The sequence below is a fragment of the Microchirus variegatus genome (genome assembly GCF_963457635.1).
Source record: "Microchirus variegatus genome assembly, chromosome: 1".
Lineage (NCBI taxonomy): Eukaryota > Metazoa > Chordata > Actinopteri > Pleuronectiformes > Soleidae > Microchirus > Microchirus variegatus.
In genome coordinates this window covers 12,214,384-12,239,816 of record NC_139802.1, presented here as the reverse complement: position 1 = coordinate 12,239,816, position 25,433 = coordinate 12,214,384, and the positions used below count along the sequence as shown (strand labels likewise).

The 25,433-nt window shown below is 41.0% G+C and overlaps 1 protein-coding gene across 1 annotated transcript; it reads left to right on the top strand.

Moving 5' to 3' along the window:
- Positions 1-3,270: 3,270 nt before the first annotated feature.
- Positions 3,271-15,832, top strand: LOC310928127 (basic helix-loop-helix transcription factor scleraxis-like). The gene is made up of 3 exons (XM_083890614.1): positions 3,271-4,245; positions 4,638-4,854; positions 15,124-15,832. The coding sequence occupies exons 1-3, from the start codon at positions 3,848-3,850 to the stop codon at positions 15,160-15,162; spliced, it is 654 nt and encodes a 217-aa protein (XP_083746740.1). The 5' UTR covers positions 3,271-3,847; the 3' UTR covers positions 15,163-15,832.
- The last annotated feature ends 9,601 nt before the right edge of the window (positions 15,833-25,433 follow it).

The window sequence follows — 25,433 nt, the reverse complement described above, 5'->3', positions numbered from 1 at the left end:
TCAGAAAAACAAACAGTAAATGACGAGATGGACGTTGAGACGGATCGTGCTGTGGTTCTGTATGTTTCTTACCTGATACAAATTAGATAAAGCGTGGCTCCTGTGGTTGCTGTGTCGTCAGAAGAAAGACGGCAACACCGTGTGATTTCTGGCAACATTACTGCAGTTTAAAGGGTCAAAGAGCAGAGAGGAAATCTGAGTGCATGTGCAGAACGCCAAGTCCGACTCCAGTCTGACTAAGCGTATACATCAGTGTCCATTTTTTTGGGGCCAAAAAAGGGCCAAAATGTGATAATGTGGCCAGGGGCCAATGGACCTTTTTTTTAACAGTAGAGGTTAAAAACAGATGCACCATTTTATAATAATTTATTTTTTTTATATATGGAAGATTTTTTTATATATAATGTTTTTTTTAATTTGTCACAATTATCATTTTTAAATCGCGGTGTAACCAAATCTAAGCCACGCAGGAGTGAACAAATGAAACAATTCTGCCCTCTGGAAATAACATAAAAAGATAACAGGAGGTAGCACATGATTGAGGCCAGTCCCAGCCCATAAATAATTAATTATAAAACCGAAGCTGACAAATCTGACCGAGGGCAGTGATTGGCCCCCGGGCCGGCCTTTGGACATCATGGCAACATGCCAACGGTTCCAAGATTTACAAAACAAACCCCAATCAACCCCTCCCACCTCCCACACTAAAAAGATAAAAATCAGATCACTTATGCAGGAGTAATCGGACTATGAAGCGCATTATCCAGGTATTTTAGTCAGACTAAGACTATCGCTCATTTTAGTGTGTAAAAGTCAGATTTTAGTCGAAATAAGACAATTTAGTTAGTCTGACTAAAATCGGACTTTTACCATGCATGTAAACGCACTAACTGTCTGAGATCAACTCATTAGATGTCCACTGACAAATGTGCTGCTTGCTTCACTTGCCTACATCATACAAAATCTGCAGTTCATTACCAAATCTTAGCCAAAACAAAGTAATGCGACACCTCAGTCATGTATTTCATTGTTTTAAGGGTATGTTATAAATTTGCAGGCAGAGTGAACACTGCCACTTCACTTCACATGGATACACTGAAAATACTGTAGATTTATCTGGAAGCTGTTTGCTGACTGCAGGATCTGAACTCGGACCAGCTTTGGTGATCTATGGAAACATTAGCACAGCTGCAGCAAATGTTGCCTCATCGTTTTTCATATCCGATTTCATATTTAGGTGAACCGCTGAAAGTCAGACCCTATGCTTTTCTCTTTTACTCCGTAGTCAATTGCATTACAGAGAAGGATCAAATTTTACTCACGCTGTGTTTTTTTTTATTAGAGCGTTCAGACAGTGGTTTCATCCCCACCTATAGCTTCCCAACTTCCTCAACCATTCTTTGAGCTCTGATCCAAGCACTTCCTATATGTGCTGTAATAAACAACTGCAACCAACATTGGCCCCAGAGTCAGAACCACAGCATTAACACTACTGCTGTGGTTGAAGGGTAGCGATAGATACAGAGAATGGAGAGAAATATGGACAGAGAAGGAAAGAGAGAGGGAGAGAGATTGATGAATGCTGACTATAACATTGTGTAACTCTGACAGATTATTCATTGTGCTATTAGTTTTCAGCAGCAGCATGCAGCTGCCAATCTACACAAAAGATGCATACCAGTAACGGCATTTGGGTTTAGAGTTTTCATTAATGCACTACTGAGGATTACAGACTTCATGGCTGAGTTTTACATAGGTTATTGACCTTCAACCACTGTACACATTAGGCAGGAAGCAAAATTTAAAGGTCAAGCCAGTTCCTTGGAAATAAGGCTTGGGTTTCATGATCAAGGCTAATAAAAGTCCCAGAGACTTCAAGTAGGAATGAAGTTTGATGAAGGCAGTAAAAAATAATAATAAAAAAAAAAACTTTTCATAAAATCTGAGCAGGAACTTGATTTTCCAAAATACTGGAACACGTTCAAGTCTTACCACACACAGACAGATTGTGACAGACAGCCCTAGATAGATAGATAGATAGATAGATAGATAGATAGATAGATAGATAGATAGATAGATAGATAGATAGATAGATAGATAGATAGATAGATAGATAGATAGATAGATAGATAGATAGATAGATATGGCAGACGGAGTGTTGTTCCTTATAAGTTTTCTCCCACTTGTCTTTTCCTCCTCTGTCTTTGCTCCCTCTGCCGACTCTTTTCATTTCTTCTTCTATTTAGAAGGAAGACAGATTGTTAAAGGGAGTTAGGGCGAGTACAAAAGCAGCTCTCCTCCACACTCTCCACCCTAAAAATCTGAACCCCTGGAGAGAAAACTACTTGCAGGACCACCAGCATCACAGCTTATACAGAGAGAAAAAAAAGGGCTTCGACTACAACTAAACAAGCCTCCATGGAGAGGTTGGAGCAAGCTTAAAGCACTGCGGCTGCTCACCTCTGATGGACAAACACAAAGCACATGGGCCACTGACTGAGAAAAACTCTTATTTCAACATGAAAGCTACTTCTGTACCTGCTGTCAAGCAAGTGGTTGAAGAAAACATTAGTTTTTGAGAACCTAAAACCTAGTGCTTCATCTCATGTTGGGAACCATGCGTTGTCAGATGAGTCTGATAAATCATTAGAGAGCAGTGTGCACAACTGGTGAATGTCAGAACACGGCATTCGAGAAAATCGTGACGTTAAATAATTTTTAATTACGTGAGAAAAATTAGCATCCAACAACTCTAGGTTCACAGAGGTCAATCATATCTTTGAAACAAAAAAAACAAACGCCAGTGTTATTTGAAAAGATTTAGTTTCTTAGACATCTGATATCTCATTGCACTGTCCAAGATCATAGCTTTATTACTCCTGTCAGATGACAACATTTTATTTCTGTTTCATTTCCATTTTAAGTCATCGTCCAAGTTCTTGAACGCGTGTGCAGTTTTCACGCTGAGAGGGATATGAGTCTCTCTGTGGCCTCTAAGGTCACCAAAGTGTCCCAACACACAGGGTGATGCAAGTTTCTGTTTTTAGGATGGATTTCCCCTGAAATACACCAGTGTGCAGCCAAAACAAACTCTTGCTGATGGTTTGCCTCTTGCCTCCGGTCTCTCTGGCCTGCTTCTAGACAGCAGCCGAGGGACCGTATAGCTCAGAGGAGGAGCGGTGGAGTCCTGTGGTCCTCCCACTGCCTATAAGACCAGGGGCAGACGGAAACACTCAGACAGCACGCACACGTGGAGAAAGGAGGCAGAGAGGGAAGAAGGGTGAGAGAGAGACCAGCAGAGAGCAAAAGAGAGTCAAACTGCTGCCACAGGCTGGGAGTAGTTTGTGCAACTGGACTTGAAAGAGACAAATATAGACACAAAGGAGCAAGGGAGAAGGTTCAGAGAGGAACAAGAGGACAAACCAACAACCGCTTGACTTCAGCATGCTGTTGTAAATTTGTTTTCTATCGAAGGACTAAGTGAAAGAGGAACTGACCTTTGGGATGTGAAGTGATTTTTAGCAAACAAACAAAGAAGAACAAGAAGGACCTGGAAAGTGCAGCCACCTGCGACACAGCAGCTCCAGGGTTGAGTCACTCTTCCTTGACTCATGATCACTTTGCTGATCTTTTAAACTAAGACTCTCTCAGCTCTGGCATCTCCCTCATACCTGACTCGACAGATTTCGCAAAAGTTAGCTGTAAAGAAACGTCACCAAAGGTGGACAACTTTAGGGAGTATCTATAGAAGCTTCGGGCACAGCTTTGCAGAAACACTTTAACCTCAACAAGTGGAACGTTTGCACCAGAATCAGTCAGTAGCTGCCAGACTCTTGTTGTGAGCAAGATGACATTTGCCATGCTCCGCACAGCGCCTCCCGCCGGTCGCTTCCTGTACGGTGACATCGCGCTTCTCTCTGAAGACGATGACGAGAACGGGAGCGAAGGGTCAGGCTCAGAAGAGCGGAGCACCAACTCTGCGGCCTACCGCCTGTCCTCCTCATCCCCATCTGCTTTTCACATCAAGGTGAACAGGAAGAGGAAGCTGTGTGGGGACCGAGGGTGCGCAGGAGTAGGTATAGGCGTAGGCGGCATGATGGGTAGACTTGTCCCGCCAATTCCGACTGCCCCTACTGAGATTCGCCAGAGGACCGCAGCCAATGCACGGGAGAGAGACCGCACCAACTCTGTCAACACGGCATTCACAGCACTGCGCACGCTGATCCCCACCGAGCCTGCAGACAGGTACAGAGCAGCCAGAGTTGTCCGATTGCCTTGTCTTAGTCAAACTAAGGCCTTAGCTTGATTAAAGTGTGCATGTAAACGTACTTGCGAGTGTCACTACATTTGATCTGATTCACAAATAAGGTCTCAGAGGAAAATTATCTGAGAACTTGACATGTAAAAAGTAGTCCCTGTCAAACATTATATTGGAAAAAATATTTCCTATCGTAGAAGTGTCATAGAATGATGGGATTTGGACAACATCTTGAAATATTGTATGTATTAAAAATGCCTTGCCACTGCATGATCAATATTTGTTTGTCAAATCAAATGTGCAGATCAAGCCAGTAGAAGAAGAACATTGTGCACTTTATATCTTCATTAATACTGTAAATGTCTGATTTGATTATCAGGAAGCTGTCAAAGATCGAGACGTTACGTCTGGCCAGCAGCTACATCAGTCACCTGGGGAACGTCTTGCTCTTGGGCGAGGGGCTTCATGACGGACAGCCGTGCCATGCACCCTCACCACCGTTCTTCCACGTTAACTCCTCCCCCACCCGAGGATCCGACCAATCGGCTCAGCCCAAGCACATCTGTACTTTCTGCCTCAGCAACCAGAGGAAAATGGTGAGCAGAAAACGCTTAGTCAACAGAAATAAATAAGACAAACCAAATTTCAAAATAGGTCAAACCAGTCACAGTGATTCTGTGGCTCTCCAATAAAACACACACTTTGAAAAACACGGCTAACCTAAGGTTTTTACTATTTCATGAATATGAAAAAAATAATAAACGACACAGATTTAGTTGAAGGAAACTCGTGAAGGACCTGGTGTGGAACTTTAGGGTCAATTTTGTTTTTTAAAGCTGACGTGAGATCAGAGACTGCTTCCATATACCTCACTGGCCCTTGGGGATTTTTAAAAGAAGAACCTCTTTAAAGTTCTCTGTTGGGGTGAAAGACTGTGTGTTATTGTGCTGTTGGGGGTTAGTTTAACTCCAGCAGGTGGCTTGAAAGTTCAAGGCGCTGTCTGAACTTCTCTGGACATTGACAGGGAAAAGAGGAGATTGATTTTGTGTCTGAGGAGCAAAGAAAGTGCTGAGCTGGGTCTCACAGTATGTACACACAACCATTACTGTGGGGTTTCTTCTTCTTTCTTTTTTTTTTCTCTTTTTAAAATTTAAAGTTTACAAGGTTATTCATGCAGTGAGTGAGATTTATGATTGTGAACCCAGGAAATCCATCCAAAACGTATAATTTCAAGAATGTCTTGACGTCAGCCTGAATATGAGAAGGTTTTAATCATGACTACAAACAACTGACCCCAGATAAACAGAATGGGAACTGGAAATATATTTGATCCACTGGAACATGAAGCCACAAAACAAAAACACTGTGTTTATCTCTGGAGGTTAACCCGAGCAAAACACAATTCACCAAAATTTAATTTAGGAAAACAGTAAAAACAAAAAAAAAAGTTATTTTCCTCTTCATAACACTCTGATTTCTCATTTCAGTGACAGATGCTTCTTTGTAGCGCTCTTTTTCCACTGCTGCTACACTGTCAGTCTACACCTTAATAGAGACTCAGAGGACGAGAATTCGATCCTGTGCGCTTTTCAACTCACATTTTAACTGATTCAACACAGGAAATAGACATAATCAAGAACACACTCGCACTAAGAAAGTCTCCAGTCTGATGACAAATAACAGGGAATAAAGGGCCGAAATCAGCTGACCATAATCAAATTTATACAAGTGTTTTCAGCAAACACCACAGATGATGATAGAGAGGTGACGTCCACTCAACCCCCCCCCCCCCCCCCCCACCCTCTAACCCGTAGCCGCTGCCCATTTAGCAGGATTTATGGGTAAGGAGCTGACATCTGGCAGACTCCCCCGTTACCCCAGCAGTGTGTGAAAGCTAATACCCTCCTCAGTGTCTAAACCCAGAGACCCTTCAGCTGAGGGATAACCTGAGTCTCAGCAGTGTGTCGCCCCCCCCCCCCCACCCCCCCTCCCTATGAACCTCTGTGAGCGAAAGCCTAGACGTAACCCAGACTCCCTCAGCTGGGAGATTACTGATCTGAAACCTGTCTCTCCTTTGTCCCCTTTTCATTTTTGCATTTTTTTTTTTATCTTCCCTATCCTTTATTCTCGCCCACACCTCGTTGTGTTTTCCTCTTCAACTCGAGCTCCTCTCGTCTGTCCTCGTCCCCCCCCACCCCCCCGCCCCCTGCCTCTCCTGCAGCTCTCAGCTGCATATCGATCAGCCTGGTGGAGGTCACAGCTGTCAGTGGGAGCTGTGTAATACTATCTGCTGCTGTCAGCTCTGCTGCTGCACTTGCCTGACTGACCTGTAAATGCACGCTGGGCAAAGAACAATTGTGAAGTTTTCTCATGTCAGGAATCCCACAACACAGACCGTCTGACTGAGTCCATGTCGCTTAGTGTCAGTCACCTTTATGCTGTTTTATTAGCTCCGTGAAATGTCACACTACTCCATATGACGCAAATGCATCTTGAACTGCACTGAGACGAACCTGAGGGAAGGAAGAGAGAGATTTAGAGGTTGATACGTTGTTTGTTCAAGGAGTTAAACGCCTTTATAAGGATACAGACACCTTCCCCTGGTTCCAGTTGAGGTGAATTTAAGCTCTCCTAAAAATAAAGTTTATGCTGCAGTGCACAGCATGTTGGAACAAAACAGATTATTTATCTGCCTCCTTTATTCTCAGCAAGGTGTTGTGTGTCCTCCAGTGAAAGTGAGCCCTGAATACACACTCATACGGCACGACACGCGGGTGAAATAGTTTTTCTGATATCAACCCATTGGATTGGATAAATAGCTTTTTAAATTGTCCTTGTAAGTAATACAACGGTACGTTGTATAATAAGAATAAGAATATAAATAAATGAATAAATATTGCAAAAATGCACACTCATCTCAGCTGCAGTACGCATCACACCCACACCCACACACACACATTCATACCCATACTTTAAATTAAAATATCACAAAAACTAAATGGGTAAATATGTATAAAAAGTAAATATAAGGTGCATTAAAATAAGACAGATAATAAGAAAAGCTCACTCTTGCTGACCAGCTTTGTTAGTTTAACTGTGTCGTGTTTTCTGTAGACTTTTGACTGTATAAAAAAACAAGATGCAGCGACAGTGTTTCTGCTTTAACAGCATCACGGTGGTGACAGGTGTGTTTGCAGTGTGTTGTCAGTAAATCGTTTTTTTTGTTTATGGTTAATAAATCATGAAAATAACCTTTAAATTGTTACTCATCATTAAGAAACTCTTGATTAATTTCAAAAGATCAATAAAAAAAATTATGCTGGAAAATACTAGCATTATTTTTAAATTCCTACAATTGCTCGGCAGTCATAAATGACACAGATGAGAAGAGGTGTTTATTAGGGACCATTTCATTAACAAACATTTGAGTATTTACAGTATAGTTAGTGAAAGTACAGAAGCAGGTTTGCTCATGTGCTATTTGATACAGTGAAGGTGAAGGCACAGATAAAACCAGTATATATCTTAGATAAATTAAGGATTTACTGATAGTGATATTTTTTTTTTTACCTTCTATATTTTTTATTTTGCTCCTCAACAATAATGAGAAAAGTGTTGGAGTGAGACATTATTTTAGTGCTGCTGAAATAACTGACACAGTGTAATGTCACAGCTAAATGCACAGAGGCCAAATGAAACCGATACGATCAGCCTGAAAAAAGAAATCGGTTACCTGCACTCGGTTAGCTTAAGGTCATGTGGCATTTAAACGGTTAACTGTGATTGGCAGAACCTGAGAACCATTCACTTTGCTTGGAAAAGTGGTCGTGCAGAGGCTCTAAGTGGGCTAAAGGGCAGAGTCGGTGCTGGTGATTACAGAGAGGAAACGACGGTTGTGATGGTAAAATGAGACTTGCTGTCCTGGGCTCTTTCTCTCTTTGTATGTTTTTATGGTCATTGAGGTTCATCACAGCTGTCAGGTCTGCTTAGAGCCGCCGCTTCAGTTACATCTATTTCCACTGTGCAGGAGAGTGAGAGTGAGAAATGTATACGCTCATTTCCTCTTATTATAAGTGTGTGCATAGTGTAACCGTTTCTAAACAGCCATATATAGTTTGTAACGACTAACGCAGAGAGCTACTCTGGCGCCCATTATACTGTGATGCTAATGTCATTTCATCATATGTGGTATATGAGTTGATGAAAGGGACATTTTGAAGAATGGGTATTAGGTTTATTATATTTTTAGGCTTTTTCGGGATAATGTTATGAACATGAACAAAGCTTCTCTTATTAATGAAGACACTTTATCGAGACATTTTCGTCACATGCACGACTGAAGTAAGGATTTAATTTGAACCACCAGACTCAAAATAAATTAAATAAAAGTATATATTCAATTCAAAATTGAACAATATAAACATATAAAAACATATATAAAAAAACAAAAAAACAAAAAACAAAAAACAAAAAACAAAAAAAACATATATAGCTCTATATGGGGAATGATATTGCAATCGCAAGTGGAAGGCAGAAAATAAGTGCATTCATATTTCAGCTTTTGTTCGTTTAAAATGGATGTGATGTAACGGAGGTGCAAAAATAAAAGTGTTAAGACAAATACATACAAACATACAAGGTAAATGTGTTATTTAAGTACGTGTAGATTCTCAGATGCATCTAGACTTAACCTCTGTGGGCAATGCTCACTGTAGCAATAGCGTTATTTCACTTTGGATTAAGGAACCTGGAGTCCCAGTACTTGCTTGTATCTTCAGGCAATACTGCAATAGGTGTTTGTCCTTCAAGTGGAAAACTAAAACTCTGGTTGCTACAGTGCGTTGTTGTTGTGTTTCTGTGTATTCCGCTGTCTCTGTCCCTCTTCTCTGACCCTGTAGTGATATACTGAACTGTAACAACATGCTTTACTGTCCTCTGATCCGAGGCCAAACTATTCATCAAACGTCCACATTTAATCATGATTTTTGGACTTTTTCCTGAAAGCGGTTCAGGTACGGGTCAGTACCAGTAGTTTGGCACGGACTAAACTTGTGTACAGGTGCCTTTGATATATGCAGTTAAAAAAAAAAAAAGAAGAAGAAGAAGAGGAAGAGGGGACAGTCGTGATGGCTCCATCTGTAAATGAGATGTACAGAGCTTAAGAATAGAGGATTGAGGTGAGCTGGGAGCTGCTTAATCCCAGCGCTGTCTGCTTGATTGATGCAGATATCCTGTGTGTGTGCGTTAGGCCTCTCGGCTTCTGCTGATCAGTGCAACTGTCAACTACAGTGACTTTAGCTCTATACTCGTTTGTTGTGTTTGTGTATGAAGGCAGCACATTTATAGCTTATTCACTAATTCTCTGAGACAATATGAGAGCGGAGAGCTTTCACGTGCACTAATCTGCCCAGAGGCGGCGGTGCTCGGAGCATTTTTACAGCTTTCCTTCACAACTCTGTCTTATTTCTTTTGGCCTGAATCAGGCAGAGGGTCAATTCGACTCAATGGCAAACGTAAACAGTAACAGGGATTCATCCGCCAGGAACAGCAGTCACGCTGAACTACTTCCTTTGAAGCTGGATGTGACAAGTGCAAACATTTTCCAAAAATTTAAACCTAAAAGAGCAAATTTGACTTGATTTGATTACAAAAAAAAAGGGGGGGGGGGTTTTATATGTTTGGAAACAAAATAAAAAATAAAAATTTGAGCCGAAATATATCTACCATGATACTTATCATGTGGTTTCTGTAAAAAAATAAAAGAGCACGGCCCTTTCGAGATGATGAAATTTAGTTTTAACAAGCATCTTAAGGCCCAACCTGGGTTTAATTCCAGCTTAATCTGATCTGATTTATTTGGAATTTTTCTACAAATTGAATGGTTTTCTACAAATGAAAATTACAAACACTGTCCTAAACGTCTCAAACGGTTTTTATTTAATCTGAGCTCCTGTAAAATGTCTAATCTGAAACACACTCATCTCTTCTATTTTGGTGTGTGTGTGTGTGTTGCACTTGGTTGGCTGAAAAGTGTATCCGTGTGTAGAAAGAAAGACATTTTCTATCTGTGGGGGAAATGTACTCGTCTTATACACACAGTATATACTCGTACACTCACACAGACACACACACACATAAGCTCTCTGTGTCTGGAAGTCATTGGCCGTGCAGAGCGGAGCAACAAATGAGCTAATTGTTCTGTAAATGATTTATCCTCTGCTGAGGCCGGTACAGTCAGTGTTTAATTCAGCTGCTATTAGAAACACATTGACGTTGGACTTTGATGGTGATGTTAAAGAAGCCTGGAAACCGCTCTCTGTGAAACGCCCTCCCTGCACACACACACTCGCACACACTCACTCACACCCACGCAAATGACACACACGCACACACACATGCAGGCGCAAACTCGTGTACAACCACAGAAATACTGACACACAGTGCACTAAACTCGTGACACACGGACTTTTATCAAAAGCCATTTTTTTGGGGGGTTTTGCAGCCAGACGGCAGTTCATTGCTGCTTTCGAGACGCACCCCCCACCCTCCTCACCCCCACCAAAAAAAAAAAAAACCCCACTGCATATATGATTACTCAGTTCAGGAGTCCTGGATCAGGCTGTGCTTTCAACACTTTCTGTACTAATAGTGTGCAGGAAGTTGTGGAAACAGACACAGACAAGGGGAGAAACCGAAAAAAAAGAGAGAAATAGCCAACAACTCAGCAGGATCATCAATTTTGCTATTTATCCTCCAGCTTGGTTTTCAGACTGTGCCGCAAACTACACTTTGCCTCTTTATCGAGATCAAATGAACCTTGCAACTCGCTTATTAAATACACGGCGAGGACGTTTCGGAGCTCACTAACGACTGCGGGTTCCGCTGTCGTTCGGATATTAGTCTGTTTTCGCTGGAAAATAACATGACGTCACTTGTGTGCAGATGTTTCAAGGTCACAGATGAACCTAAATGACTCTCATTTGGTGATAATGCTGTTGTTGACTTGAGAGTTAATGCTTTGTGCCTCCTCAGCGCGTGAGCTTCTCCCGGTTTGCCTCGCACTCAGACTATGCTAATGAAGTGCATCCGTGTGTTTCTCAAATATATTCTCACCCACGTTTGGCATGTGTCTGCGTATATGAGCCTGGCTTTTGTGTATGACTGCGTGCCTTCATGCATGGGCCTGTCTGTGTGTTTCCAGCACAGATGGAAGCAGTTAAGACTTAATTTAACACCAACAGAAGAAGTCGGGTCAGATAACTAACAAAATCTATTAGCAAAGCTATGATTCTGTTGTCATTCGGCCTTCGGGGAGCTTCGCCGCTCACAGAGCAAATTAGAGCAAGACTACAGAAAGCTGAGCTGGGCAAAGAGCAAACCTTTCAAAGACATGTTCTGAGGCAGACGCGGTGCAGTTCACTGAAAACAACATCACAGCGAGGCTAATGACAACGTGTTGGCCCGCTGCAGGACGAGCATCGCGGCGCGGATGATAAAGTGCCAGTTTGTGCAGCCGTAATTCATCAGAAACCAGACGCACACAATTAGTCGCCCCGGCGTGAGCGACGTCTGATTGGACGATCAGGTGCAGTCATTTCTAAATAAGGCGAAATGAATTCTTATTAGCAAACCGCAGTGAACATGAAGTGCACGTCTCGTGCGTCCAAGCCACATAATGACAAAGTGCGGCTCGTTCACTTTGTTTGTCAGCTTATTTAAATGTCTGCCGCGTTATTTATTGCGCTGCTCGTGCTGTACGCACATGTCTGTGATCTTCTAATCGTCGAGCCTTTATGAGGATAATTACGGCCTCTACGAGCCACTCGAGGCACCGACTCTTATTCGCATATTTTCACTCGATAAACTAAAGGGATATTACCAGTTTTCATTTCATGGTTGAATACCAATAGCCTTATATGATTTTTCGGGCCAGTACCCAAGTGGAATCTTTTTTTTTTTTGTTTTTCCAAACCAGTCATTCCTCTCCCCACGCAGCCAGCAACTAAATTAGATGTTTGTATTTGACAGAGGGGCTTAACAGGAAAGAAATGGGGAAGAGAAAAAAATAAAAGAGAAGGGAGAAACAGACAGATTGAAACGCAGATAGAGTTTCCGTAAAACAATATTAAAGTTTGAATTCAATAAGATGCCGTGAAGAGACTTTACTACCTTCACATTAAAGTAAGGTTTTCACCCTCAAATATGTTCCTGTGTGGTAATATCATTGTATTATATCTAAAGTAAACATGATCAGGTAATCATATTAGTGTCAGACAAATCACCCTCCTGGGAGGTCAGTGGTATGTCTGCATGTGTGTGTGTGTGTGTTTGGGGTGAGAGACAGAGAGCAGATATGTCACCAGGGCCATGCCATATTAGTCTTCAGGAGATTGTTTTGACTACCAGACCAGCCTTTAAGCCTCGTCCCCTCCTCCTGCTTTGACTGGACCGACTACAGCTGTGCTTTCTAGACTCTCGCTGAGGCGTGGGCCGATTTCATTGTAATTCGATGCAATTTGGTAAATTATCCAATCCTCATGCAAACTTCCTGAGTGGGATGTTGTATTTTTTTTTTTTGTTTTATGTACCTACGATTGTCCCTAACCTGCATCATGCACTTTCACTCCCACTGATAAACGCCTGCACTTTTCCTCATCGTATTCCAGAGAGCACAGATGCACACTTGTGTCTGTAGCAAGCAGCGATGCTTTCACTAGGCCACAACTTCTCTCGGCTCTGTTTGCAATCATTTACTTGCAATTTTACGGAGACAGTTCAAAAACAAATTAGAGACGGTGTGTCAGGTGGCCAAACACTACACAGGTCATTAAGCCTCCTGACTCTGCTCTGGCAGACTCGAGCTGTTTTCCCCTGTCTGTGAACGATGCTTTAATGCTCTTGGTTAGTGATCATTTATTGTCCACTTATGGTGTATTTTAGGATCATTAGAGTTTGGGCTTTTTTTTCTCTCCCCGGTATTTAACACAGACCATGATCTAGTTTAGTCAAGTGCTGAAACGTAATTACTTATAAAAAAAAAGAAAAAAGAAGAAGGCAAATCCTGCTTATATGTGCAGAAATACCACGAAAGTGGAAAAGTATATGCATTACAAAGTCGGGGGACTATTTTTAGATGCATTAAGTAAAAGCATTTTGCAGCCAATTACTTGGTGATGTGGTTACTCACATAACGTTTGGGCAACACTTTGGGCAAAATTTGGGAAACAGCGCTAATGATTCACTGATTAGTTTTTGCACAACACCAATAAAATGTACACAAAACATAATTTAACAAGTGGTGTGGCTGCTATGAAATCCGTACCACACCTTTTAATAATTTCATCTCATACATTTCCTGTTAATAATTATCAATATCTGGTGCTAAGCGAAAGTAAATAAAGCTCCAATTACTCCAGAAAAATATATAATCTCACATTGATTGATATTTCATATGTTCCAGAAATGTTTCTGCTACAGTGACCGTGCCAGAAAAACTTCATCGTAGGACCACGTCGTTTACATTTAGCATCCAGAAAAATATAAGATAAGCAAAAATGCAGTGTAATAGTAATGGCACATGTCTAGATAATAGGGGTCTAATAATGATCCTGTGCTCTCGGTCCAGCTGGCGTAAGCATTGATGATAACAGCTCCTGCGTCTCCTCACACTCGCCCAAGTCTGTGGGTGGACCGACTTCTGTCCAAATCCTGCGATCTCACGCTCTCGCTGCAGCCTGATACCCTTCCAAACATCTACCCACCTTCACTGATGTCAGTCAAATAGATTCTTTCCATCACACCTACATCTTGTGCTCAGTCTGAGAGGAAATGTGGAACAGGTGTTCAGAGGGATATGAGAGGGGGCAGAGAGGGGAAAGTCAGAGGAGGACAGGGTTTGAGAGTGAGGGTTTTGACTTTCATTTAGTCTAACTTACTGTAATATTAATAAGCAAGTATATTTTAAAGCTGGGATGTGTGTTGCCCATCAACCCATAGTATAAAATACTTTTTTACTGTGGCTCAAAAGGCCGGTGTTAGATGTCCTGAGAAGTGAGCAGAGCACGGGTTTTTAGGTGAGAAGGGAAAATGTGACGTTATTTTCCTGGCCAGATAGAGAAAGTTTCCTCATAAGCCAGGAAATCAAGGCTTCTCTGCTCTGATACCACAGATAAATGAGAAACATATCATCATGAGGGGCTGTCACATGATGTCACTGGTTATATTAAAAGACATATCTGCGACCACAGTGAGCGAGCATTATGTGTGCCGCTGTACACACTCAAACTTCATTTACTACATAAAAGAAAAAAAACCACCACATTGATTTACTGCATCAGTCATTTCAGTGGAAAATAATCTATTTCCACGAATAAACTCAACATTTTACTGAAGAGCACCATAATAAAAGTGTGATATCAAACATTCTCATTCACCTGCTCTGTTGGATTACAGGTTTTAGAACTTGTTCTAGTTTTTTATTTGTAATTAACTAGAATGTTGCTCAGTATTTCACTCTATGGTATACTGAACAAACACATTGTCATTTAACACAATGTGGAAAAGAAAAAAAGTATCATCTCCTTAATACAAAGGGAAATTAAACTTAAGCTCAATACATTTGCATAAGGTTGGAAAAAGAGCAAAAACAGCTATCTGGTCCAAAGGTAACAATGTTAAATGTCCATGAATTTTACTCATAAACAATTGTTTATAATTATTATTATTGCCAAACACTTAAATGAACAAACATCTAAAATAGTTCCTCATTCAAGAAAGCAAATAAAAATATACATAAAATATCTCTGAAGTGATTTCATTGTTGAGTTGTTAAATGATTTTGTGTTTTTGCTTTTTTTCTCCTGCAGAACAAAGACAGAGACAGGAAGACGGCCATCAGAAGCTAACAGTGAGGACACAGTGAGGACACAGTGAGGACACAGTGAGGACACGCACCACGTGGATAAAATGCTCATCACCATCACTGCGACTTGAAGATTTACAGACTTGTGATGCATTCATGGACCTTTGAAGGACTTTCTTAGCACTTCCAGGACTTTTAAAGGAACTCTATGAAGCATTTCCTTTTGTTTAATTTTTTTTTTTTATATATATTGCCTTATTCAAACTTTTTTAACGTTGGTGTTTTCAAATAATGATTGAGACACGTGTGAAAAGTTTAAGTATACTTTTAAAGGGCTTTTGCTTTGTTATGAACATGAAGAACCTTTCAACAAACACTTATAAGAGACTTTTTTTACTGTATTGACTCAACGGCTGTTCAGAGTCTGAAGAACTTATGGCACATGATCGAAGGGAGGGGGAAAAATAAACACACGAAACCAATGAAAAAAGACAAATTTGTATTCAAAAGCTGTGTGTTATTAATGTGTATACTGAAATATAAATGTATATTTATGTGACATAACAGTATCTAATGAAACTATGTTATTTAACAAGCATATGGCATCCTTATGAGGACGAGTTTAAGGTACAAAGCATTGACACAGTTTATGGCATTAGAAAAATAACATGCTGGAACATTGTGGTATCGGTTATTTCTAATAATCATTTCTAAAGGTTAATGAACTCAAGATGACCAATAAATTCTTTTTGCATATCTGGAAGTAGACTTCATTTATATGTTGGTGGTATTTTCAGCAGAATCTGCTCTGGAACCTCATAATCCAACCCAACTGACATTATGAAAAGTTTCCACAGAGGAAACCGTCCTGTGTCGTGCAGATATTCAAAAAAAAAAAAAAAAAAAAAAGGCTTGTTTTTATCTTGCTTCTGCTCTTTCAGGCAACAAGGGGAGGGGTCAATTTGAAAGTTTCAAATAAATTCTTTCACCAAAGAAGCAGCACAGGGCGCATAAATACAAGTTCCACGGCAACTACACCTGCTGCTCACATCATCTGAAAAAACATTTTCTTTTACTCTCTTCTCTCTAACACATCCCCCTCTTCTCTTCTCTTCTGGGGCAGGCAGATCACAGACAGTGTGGGCTACGAGATGAGGCGGACGAGTGGGATTTGAGGGGCAGACAGAAAAAAAAAAAAGGCATTGGGGAGGAGGGGGAGCAGAATTGAATCTGCAGGTATGGCTTCTTGGACATCTGCTCTTGTCCCCTCACTGTCCTCTTCTTTACCTTTCCACATGCTCTGTCTCTCTTCCTCTCCTCCTCTGCTCTTCCTTTCTTTTCCCTGGAGTGCCACAGGCCAGAGTCTGATTTGTGATGGCTTTCCAGCGTGTTTCGCTTCGCACCACTTGCCCTCGCCCTAGTTCTTTCTGTCCGTCTATCTATCTATCTATCTATCTATCTATCTATCTATCTATCTATCTATCTATCTATCTATCTATCTATCTATCTATCTATCTATCTATCTATCTATCTATCTATCTATCTATCTATCTATCTATCTATCTATCTATCTATCTATCTATCTATCTATCTATCTATCTATCTATCTTGCAGGATTTGCTCAAAACAATCAAATTGAGGTTACTTTCGACAGACGTCTCATCATTTTCTTAAATGTTATTTTAAAGAAAGTATATATCTGCTGTTCATACCAATAACGGGATAGTCGTTTATTTTGGATATCGCACTTTGTCGTATTTTAATTACAATTAGTTTGTGATAAATTATGCAAACCCTACAATCTATCAATCTTTTCCCCCTCACACGTTTTCTCTCTCTCCACTCTTTCCGTCCGTCCCTCTTTTTCAGCTTCTCTCCACAGTGTTTTCGTCCAAATCTGTTCACTGCCTTCATGGAAAATGATCAGAGCATTAACAATGTGGAATGCTGCCCTTCCATTTTTTTAAATTTTTTTTTTAAAGGTACTGTCAAATTTATTTTTATAACACATGTATTTGTTTTTCATACTTGCTCTTTCTGCCATACACCTAATTACTGGTTAAAATACAGCTGAATTTGTGGTTTTACACCCCCTGAGTTCTGCAACAAATCTTAGAAAAGCAATCCTAAGGAAAACCAAAAGTTGTGGTTACCTGGAAATGTTGTGGCTGGTGTGAGAGAGATGCTAGCACTGGATTCTCCTTGTAGTTATCATAGGTTTTATTACTAAAAATGTCTTTGGAGAGCTCCGATCCGTTACTGTATTCTACAGCCAGTCGACAGTGTCCAGGGCCAGCGTTATAAAACCACACTGCAGCATTTCTAAAGCTATTTTCCATCATTAAGCGAGATGTAAATGAGCCGTTCTTTTAATGCAGACAGACCCCAGCGCTGCACTGGTTTGGTGTTTCCAAATTATTTTTTTTAACAATGCTAAGAAGCACTTTCTACTACTGAGGTGTGAAGTTATGGAGCTTTTTCCTACAGTGTGACAAGTGTCAGGTGAAGAAAGACGACCAACAAAAAAAAAACACAAGTGTGACTTGTTCGCACAGCCAAAACACGGTGTTTGGAGGAAGGGGCACTGAAAAAAAGATTTATTGTGTGTGTAATCTCACTAACACCCAAACCATAAGCAGCAGTGAACGCTTGGCACCAGGCTTATAGAGTTAATGCGTCCTAACAGTGATGTCATCAAAAGGATGCATGCTTTAATGCATGCTTTAATGATGTCATTTGCAAAGGCGATGAAAGAGAAAAGGGTGCAAATTCAACAAGGAAGACTGAAAAACGTTTTTCATTGCGTGCTTCAGGAAGTCTCTGTTAATAAACCAAAGATAGTTGTAAAATCCTTCCTGGAGAATCACTTATACAAAAAGACAGATTATAGTTCTGGCATAATATGCTTGAAAAATGCCCTTTAAACTTATGTGCCAGACAACAAAAGACTAAATCTCGGAGCACACGTTTAATGTAAGTGGTCCCTGTTGCTCACTGGCTCCTGGGACAAAGGTTTGAGAACCTCTGTTGTATAAAAGCTCTTAGTTGTGTCATGAGCCTGTGATACACAGATAATTTTACTGATTTTTTGTATTTTTATTTTTTAAAACGGAAGCAATAGCTTTGAAAAAGCACTGTGTGTCTCGTATGTCCTAATGACTTCTGGTCCAGTTAGTCTGAGAGTCTGATCTCTCTAGCAGGCCGTCTGTCTGAGCAGCTCAGAGTGGTGGTGGTGGTGGTGGGGTTCCTCCTACACAGTCCAGATCAGGTTCCCCTTACGCCTACACAGGCACAGATGACCATTTACACACTCGTACGCCGATGAACTTACATTTGCATGTGCAGTCACACACTTTGATACACACACACACACACACACACAAACGTGCACTATAGAGGAGAATCTGTGATATAGCTTAGCTGTCTAATGATCTCTGCATTTTACATCGATGAAAACAGATCAGCTGAGAGGGCAGACTGCTGTGGCGTTTTTAAGTGGGCGGTTTTGGACGGAGGTGAACCGGAGGTTGGACTGGTTCTTACTGTCAATGTACGTAATAGTCTCTGATGAAGATGCCCCCATGGAAATCTGGCATGTAATTACTGATGGTGGGAGTCATAAAAAAGCAGCTTGCGTTCCTGGCATCTGCACAGTCTGAGGGTGGCGAGGATGGTGGCGAGGATGTAACCTGAAGACGATTTAGAGTAATAAAATGAACTTGTAATATGACTGATGTTCTCCTTGTGTTGGCGTGGGTTTCCTCCAGGTTCTCCAGTTTCCTCCCACAGTCCAAAAACATGCAGATTTGTGGATTAGGCAAATTGGATACTCTAAATTGACCGTAGGTTTGAGTGTGAGAGTGGATGGTTGTTTGTCTCTATGATTTGTGATCTGTCCAGTTTGTACGCCACCTTTCGCCCAATGTCAGCTGGGATTGGCACTCTCGGAGTGATAGTGGTAGAAAATGGATGGATGGAAATTGACTGGAGATTCTGAATGTGAGAGTGAACGGTTGTTTGCCTCGTGTCCAGAGTGTACCTGACATTTCACTCTATGTCAGCTGGTCATGTGGAGGATAAAGCGGCAGAAGATGAATGAATCACTGAACGTGGTCACTTATGAAGGACATTTTTCTATAACATAAAGGCATTCTCACTCGTTTATGAAACAAAGGTATGAAAAATACTGTGCATACAGTCAAATTAATGGAAAGATTTATGACTTTTATCATTTACCATTATCAAATGTCACATATAGTTACAAATAATGGACATATAGTCTTCCACTTTGAAAAGTGAAGCCCAGGAATTAGGACAGAAGTCGCAGTTGGCCACCAGAGGGCAACTACTAAAATAAATGGAAAATTATCCAATTTCTCACTTGATTTATAAACATTTTCTTGAGGGATTAATGGTGTCATTCTCTCTCAGGTCTTTTCAATAGATCAATTTGTTATATAATGTTCCCATTAAGAGGGAAATCACAGTGGACACCAGTGTGATTGACAGCTAGTTTTGTCTAGCAGGAGCCAGGTTGAAGGTAGCGTCCGTTAACTTCTGGTTACAATAACTTTAATGTCGTTGGAGGTTTTCGAAATGGTTTTCAAAATGGGAGTTTGTTTTGTAACCAGAGGACTACATCAGACTATTGCGTCAGAACATTTAAGGCCAGACACCGCTGTCTTGGATCAGCAGGGATTCTACTACATACACCAGAGAGAGTTTGTGACATTATTGCAGACTGCAGATTTCTGCCCAACATCCAAGAGAATAACACGGTGCCATTTGATATGCCAATGCAGCCAGGAGAACCTTTGCTCAGGGAGCTGTGGCATATTTTGGTTTGCTTTTCCAGGACCTCTGCTGTCAAAATCCAAAGACGTGTTGGGCGAGCGTGACGGGTGAGGAAATGTGTTCTCTCCTACGGCGTGTTTGCTCGGGCTCTGTGGGGCTGCCTTCAGGCTTCAGGCCTGGACTGGATGAGGCTGAACATCACAAGTGCCGGAAATACCTTTAAAATTAAGGAATAAACTCCACTACCGTGAACAAGCCACAAAAAATACTCACAGCCTTAGCTGCTACATTTCTTTTTACTCAATACCTGGTTTGGAAAGAAATTGAAGGAGACCTGTTAAGCATGGCTACGTTTTCGGCAGTCGTGTTAGTTTGACAGATTACATTCCTCCTTCAATAATAAGGGAACATGAGATTCAAATGACGGTGGTTTTCAGTTGCCACAGTCATCAAAGTCCAACCGTTTTTCCAATGATATTTTACATTTCATGGATCCCACAAGAACCTAGTCAGATGATGATTTCTCTGCCCAGATCTTCACTGATTTCTAGACTAGTTTAATAAAATAGGGCTACTGTTTTCTCTGATGAACTCGGCAGTAACAAGAAACATTGATTTTCTTCTTAAGCCCAATTTATACTTTATGCGTAAAGTGCTCTGCGTAGGTTACGCAGAGTCCTCTGCGTCGACAGAGAGCCTGTTGTAGAGTCTCTGCGTCGTCTCCGACTGCACAAAATATTTTTTAAGTGTCCGTCACTCCGTCAAGGGACAACGGAGACGGCAAGAGCTGCGATTGGTCCTCAGGACAGGCCGAGCGAAGCTGCTCTGTGCCGTCTCACAGTGCGCACGGAGCGTCCACAGAGGCGGAGCTGATCACCGCCGACAACGTCGCTGCCAAACTATAAATACATCATATCTTAACACACAAACCACATGTTTAGACTCTAAATGGCCAATTTCTCGCCTCAAATGATCTTAAAACTGCGTTCCGTGACACAGAAACGTGAGAAACGGCCACTGTTTCAACAACAACAGTCTTTCTCTCTCTTTCTCTCTCGGATGCCATTGCTCACTGTAGCCAAAAGCGCAACAACCTTGCGCAGTGACCCCTACTGATCGGGCGGGAAATTGCAGCACGTATCCGTCCACGACGCAGAAGTATGAAGGCTCGTGTGGTCTCCATGGTTACGCAGTCGGATAACGCATTATGCAGTCGGAGAAGTATAATGTGGCCTTTACATACAGGACCTGACTCTTGGTAGATAGACAGGAACTATAGCAGAGTTAATGTCATTGGTGTGGGACATCCATCCATCCATCCATCCATTTTCTACCGCTTTATCCCCAGTCCATCACAGGGCCACATAGAGACAAACAACCATCCACTCTCACACTCAAACCTATGGTCAATTAAGAGTGTCCAAATCTGCAAGTCTTTGGACTGTGAGAGGAACCCGGAGAACCTAGCGAAAACCCAAGCACACATGGGAAGAACATGCAAACTCCATGAAGAAAGACCCTTGTTCCAACCAAGTCGTGAACCCGGGTCTTCTTGCTGCAAAAGTGCTAACCACTACACCAACCACGTGGCTGGGTGTGGGACATATTCAAATGAATTACATAGATCCTCTTGGGCATTAAGTAAAATCTGTTCCCCTAAAAAATGTCCCTAAATTACCTTGCTGTGTCTCCCTCAGTTTATTTGCGGCAGTTAACCTAGCTGTAGTTGCGTAAATTAAGTTGTTTTGGCCTGTCATCCTTTGCTAGGAAATACTTAGCAGCAGCAGCATACTGCAGCAGCTGTTTTTATCACAGGGGTGACCACAAATTTTGAGTTCCCCCTCACTATATGCAAACCATATGGTTACCGACTTTTACTGGTCGATGCTCGGTAGGTAGGGTACGTTTTTTTTAATGATAATGTGAAAGAGCAAAATAAAATTCTAGTTGTTCAGATGAGATGCAGAAATGTTGAGCTGTGCAAAAGTTTCACACAACTCACCTTAGTCGCTGTTAATACAAAATGCGTGAAAAGGCTATTTGGTCAATCTGGGAATAAATTGAATTATTATCCATAGTGAAATGCGTTGGTTTTAAAGGTGGATGCAAAATTAACCGTAGTCCTACCCCTTATAAAAAGCGCATGTAGGAAACTAAATGTAAAGCTTGCAAAAATCAAATCAGCCAGTGCAGTCTTTACGACTGAGCATGCTTTTAAAATATGTGGCTTACCTTGGACCTTATCTCAAAAACATAAATTAGTTCCTTTTTTTTTTTTTTTTTTTTTAACGTTTCTCAACTGTCATAACATGAGCACCAGAGGGGGAGACAGGAGTACTTCCTGTTTTTTTTCCAACCCATCCATGTTTTTGCGCTCAGATGGTACCCAGCTGAATAGGGTCTATTAATTAAGGATGGATAGGTAGCAGTGCTTTTCCTGAAGCATGACCTCCTGTTGACATTGGAGCAGAAGTTTCCTCTGGTGTCCTCTCCTGCTCCATCGGCCTGTTGGCCAACTTCCTGCCTTCACTTGAACTGTCTCAATAAAACATAAAGAACAAAGATATAAAACGTGGAGGAAAGAGTGAAATGCACCTTTAGGAACATTAGTCTTTCTAATCCAATTGGGACCTGAGCTATGCAAACACACACAGTTGCGCGCACACACTCACTCACACACACACACACACACACACACACACACACACACACACACACACACACACACACACACACACACACACACACACACACACACACACACACACACACACACACACACACACACACAGTCAGTTACGGACACACAGCCACACACGGCAGGAGGCTAACTGCTCCAAGTGGGAGCTGTGCTGCCGAGGGCCGGATGAAAGGAAACACTAAAACTACAACTAGGGAAAGACAGGTGGCCAGTTTGGCTGCTCCACACACCCACACACACACACACACACACACACACCAACTCCTTCCTCCTCAAACCCCCTGTAGTGCACACCTGTGAAAGTGCCAAATCCTGGACTCTACCTCACTCAGCTCCCCTGCTTTCTTCCTCCTTCCCTTCTCCTCTCTATCTCTCCCCTCTCTCTCCCCCACGATGAATATTCTCCCTTCTTCCGTGTCTCCTTCAGCTCTGCTGTGTAAACATTCCTCGTGAAAGCGCGTAGCCCTGGCTCGCCTTTTAATTGGTTGTTAAAAAGACATTTCCTGCTGAAGAGGATACCGCTGTGGAAGCCTCCGTGATTGTTTGATTGAATGTGTGTGTGTTCCGGTGAGTGATTTCCCCCGACAGTAAACGCTGAAATTAATTTCTGTTGATTGCCAATTTTCAACATAATACATTGTTTGTATCCAGTATGGTTTTAAACTGCAGTTACACAGTCAACGCATTGTGGGGTGGTCAGTTTAAATCAAAGACTCACAGGCTGTATACAGCATTATTTTGTTTTACATTAGACTACAATATTTTTTAAAATGAGTGATGCACAGATCCTTTAATTCTAAGCTTACGCTTATATACTTTAGAACTCAAAATGAAGAACATTTTATTTCCGGTTAAGGATGGACTTTCATTCCCACAAACTGTGTGTTCTATCAAGTGACAAGCAAGTACAGAAATCTAGTGCGTTTTAACCACTCAACTACTGCTTAACTACTTAACTACATGACTCAGTATTGCAGTAAATGTATAAGAAGTGCTAAACTGTGTCAATGTACAGTAGTATGCCCGTCTACAATGAGGATTTAGCTATGAATAATCACAATGTTGAATTTCACTTTTACTGTTTTACTTAGATTGTGAAAACATTTAATATAAATGCTAGAAAAATGCAGTATATTGCTTGAAAAAATATAGAAATATACTATGACTATGAAATAAACAGACTGTGAAATAATTTTACACTATGTGCACTGTTTAATTATGATAGTGCGACTCTGTTGCCAACTTGTTACCTTTATTTTAAAGAAAAATGTGTTCACCAGTGAGGCTGCAGAGGTAAACGTTTGTTTACTTAAAAACTGTTTTCATCTCCTGCACATCTATTGTCAACTGATCCCACATCAAATCAAAAACACAGATTACCTACAAATTAGAGCATAAGCGTGAATCAAGACACTCCCTTAACTTGCAATGAATTACATCCCCAAAACTTAAATAAAAATACGTAATTTGCTTTGAGTTAAGCTGCTTAAAGTCAGACAGAGAAAAAAAGAAAAATGCAGCAAAAAGAAAGAGAAAATAAAATATGCCCTCTGTGATGGAGGTAATAATGGAGGAAAAAACCCACCAGAATTTCCCATCATGTGAAATGTTGTGAATCGTGCGTAATGTCTCCAGAACACATCCTGAGTTTTAAAGGACAGTTGTGTCTCTGCAGCTCCTCTTGAGGAGACATATTTTCATACACTGAAGCCCAATGTGTGATCAGGGCCAGATCATAATAATATGATTCTTCACTTCTGAGTTGACTGTTTCCCCATTACATAATGCTCCTCCACCATGTCTATTTCTTTTTTTTTTATAAAACATAGAATTCTCACTGGTTCCTTAGGATGATAGTCTGGACTCTGTATTAATGTCTGTCTGGAAAATATACCCTAATGAGAAAAACTAAAACGTCCAAGAGACCAAAACCACAAAGACAAATGTGTCCTATCATTTAAAAAGCTTTAATAAAAACAATTAATGATGAAACAGTTGAGAGCAGTACAGAGTGGGACTTGGCGGTTTTTAAGGTGGGCTTTAAACTGGACTATAAAAGTTAATCCATTTCTTTATACCGGGGGATATATTCAAATTTCAAAGATATGATGCCTCTTTTTGTGAGCCACTGATTTATTTCTCTGTTTTAACCCTTTAAGGTACTACTCAACCATTTGGTCGACCAAATGGTTGAGTAGTATATATATATATATATATATATATATATATATATATATATATATATATTGATTGATTGTCGTTATTGTTATCATAAGTAAATAAAATAAAATGATACAAAATGCAAAGAAATAATTTTTCCTTTGCTTTTTTCTTACCTTAAAGGGTTAAATGATCTTACCAATAATGTTAGACCAAGTCCTCGTTTGTACGTTTCCATCTCTGTTCTTAATAACTCTAACCTGCTGCACATGCTTTCCAGTTCTGTTTCTCTGTCTTGCCAATCGATACAAGTTCTTCTCTTCTTCCTCGGTGTCCAGTATTTCATACACCTCACTATTACTATTCACTATTAAATTTCTAATTCTAACTCTATAAGCCCTCTCGTTTCTCAGCTCTCTCTCTTTGCCACACGCCTAGACTCTCAGTACTCCTTCATATACCTGACTGGTGCACGTTTTCTTTGCCATCCTTTTCTGTTGGATACTTTCCTGTACTTTCTCGTTCCACCACCAAGTTTCCTCGTCTTTTTTCTCAGTCCAGAGGAAACACCAAACACCTTCTTGGCTGTATCCCTCACCATGTTAGCTGCACTTTCTCAGTCATCGGGTAACTCCACACTACCTCTCCGAACCACAAGT

Excerpts from the sequence above, each read along its gene's own strand:
- LOC310928127 (XM_083890614.1), top strand. The coding sequence starts at position 3,848 with ATGACATTTGCCATGCTCCGCACAGCGCCTCCCGCCGGTCGCTTCCTG. Across the intron at positions 4,246-4,637 it reads CCCACCGAGCCTGCAGACAG|GAAGCTGTCAAAGATCGAGA; the intron begins GTACAGAGCAGC and ends TTTGATTATCAG. Across the intron at positions 4,855-15,123 it reads TCAGCAACCAGAGGAAAATG|AACAAAGACAGAGACAGGAA; the intron begins GTGAGCAGAAAA and ends TTTCTCCTGCAG.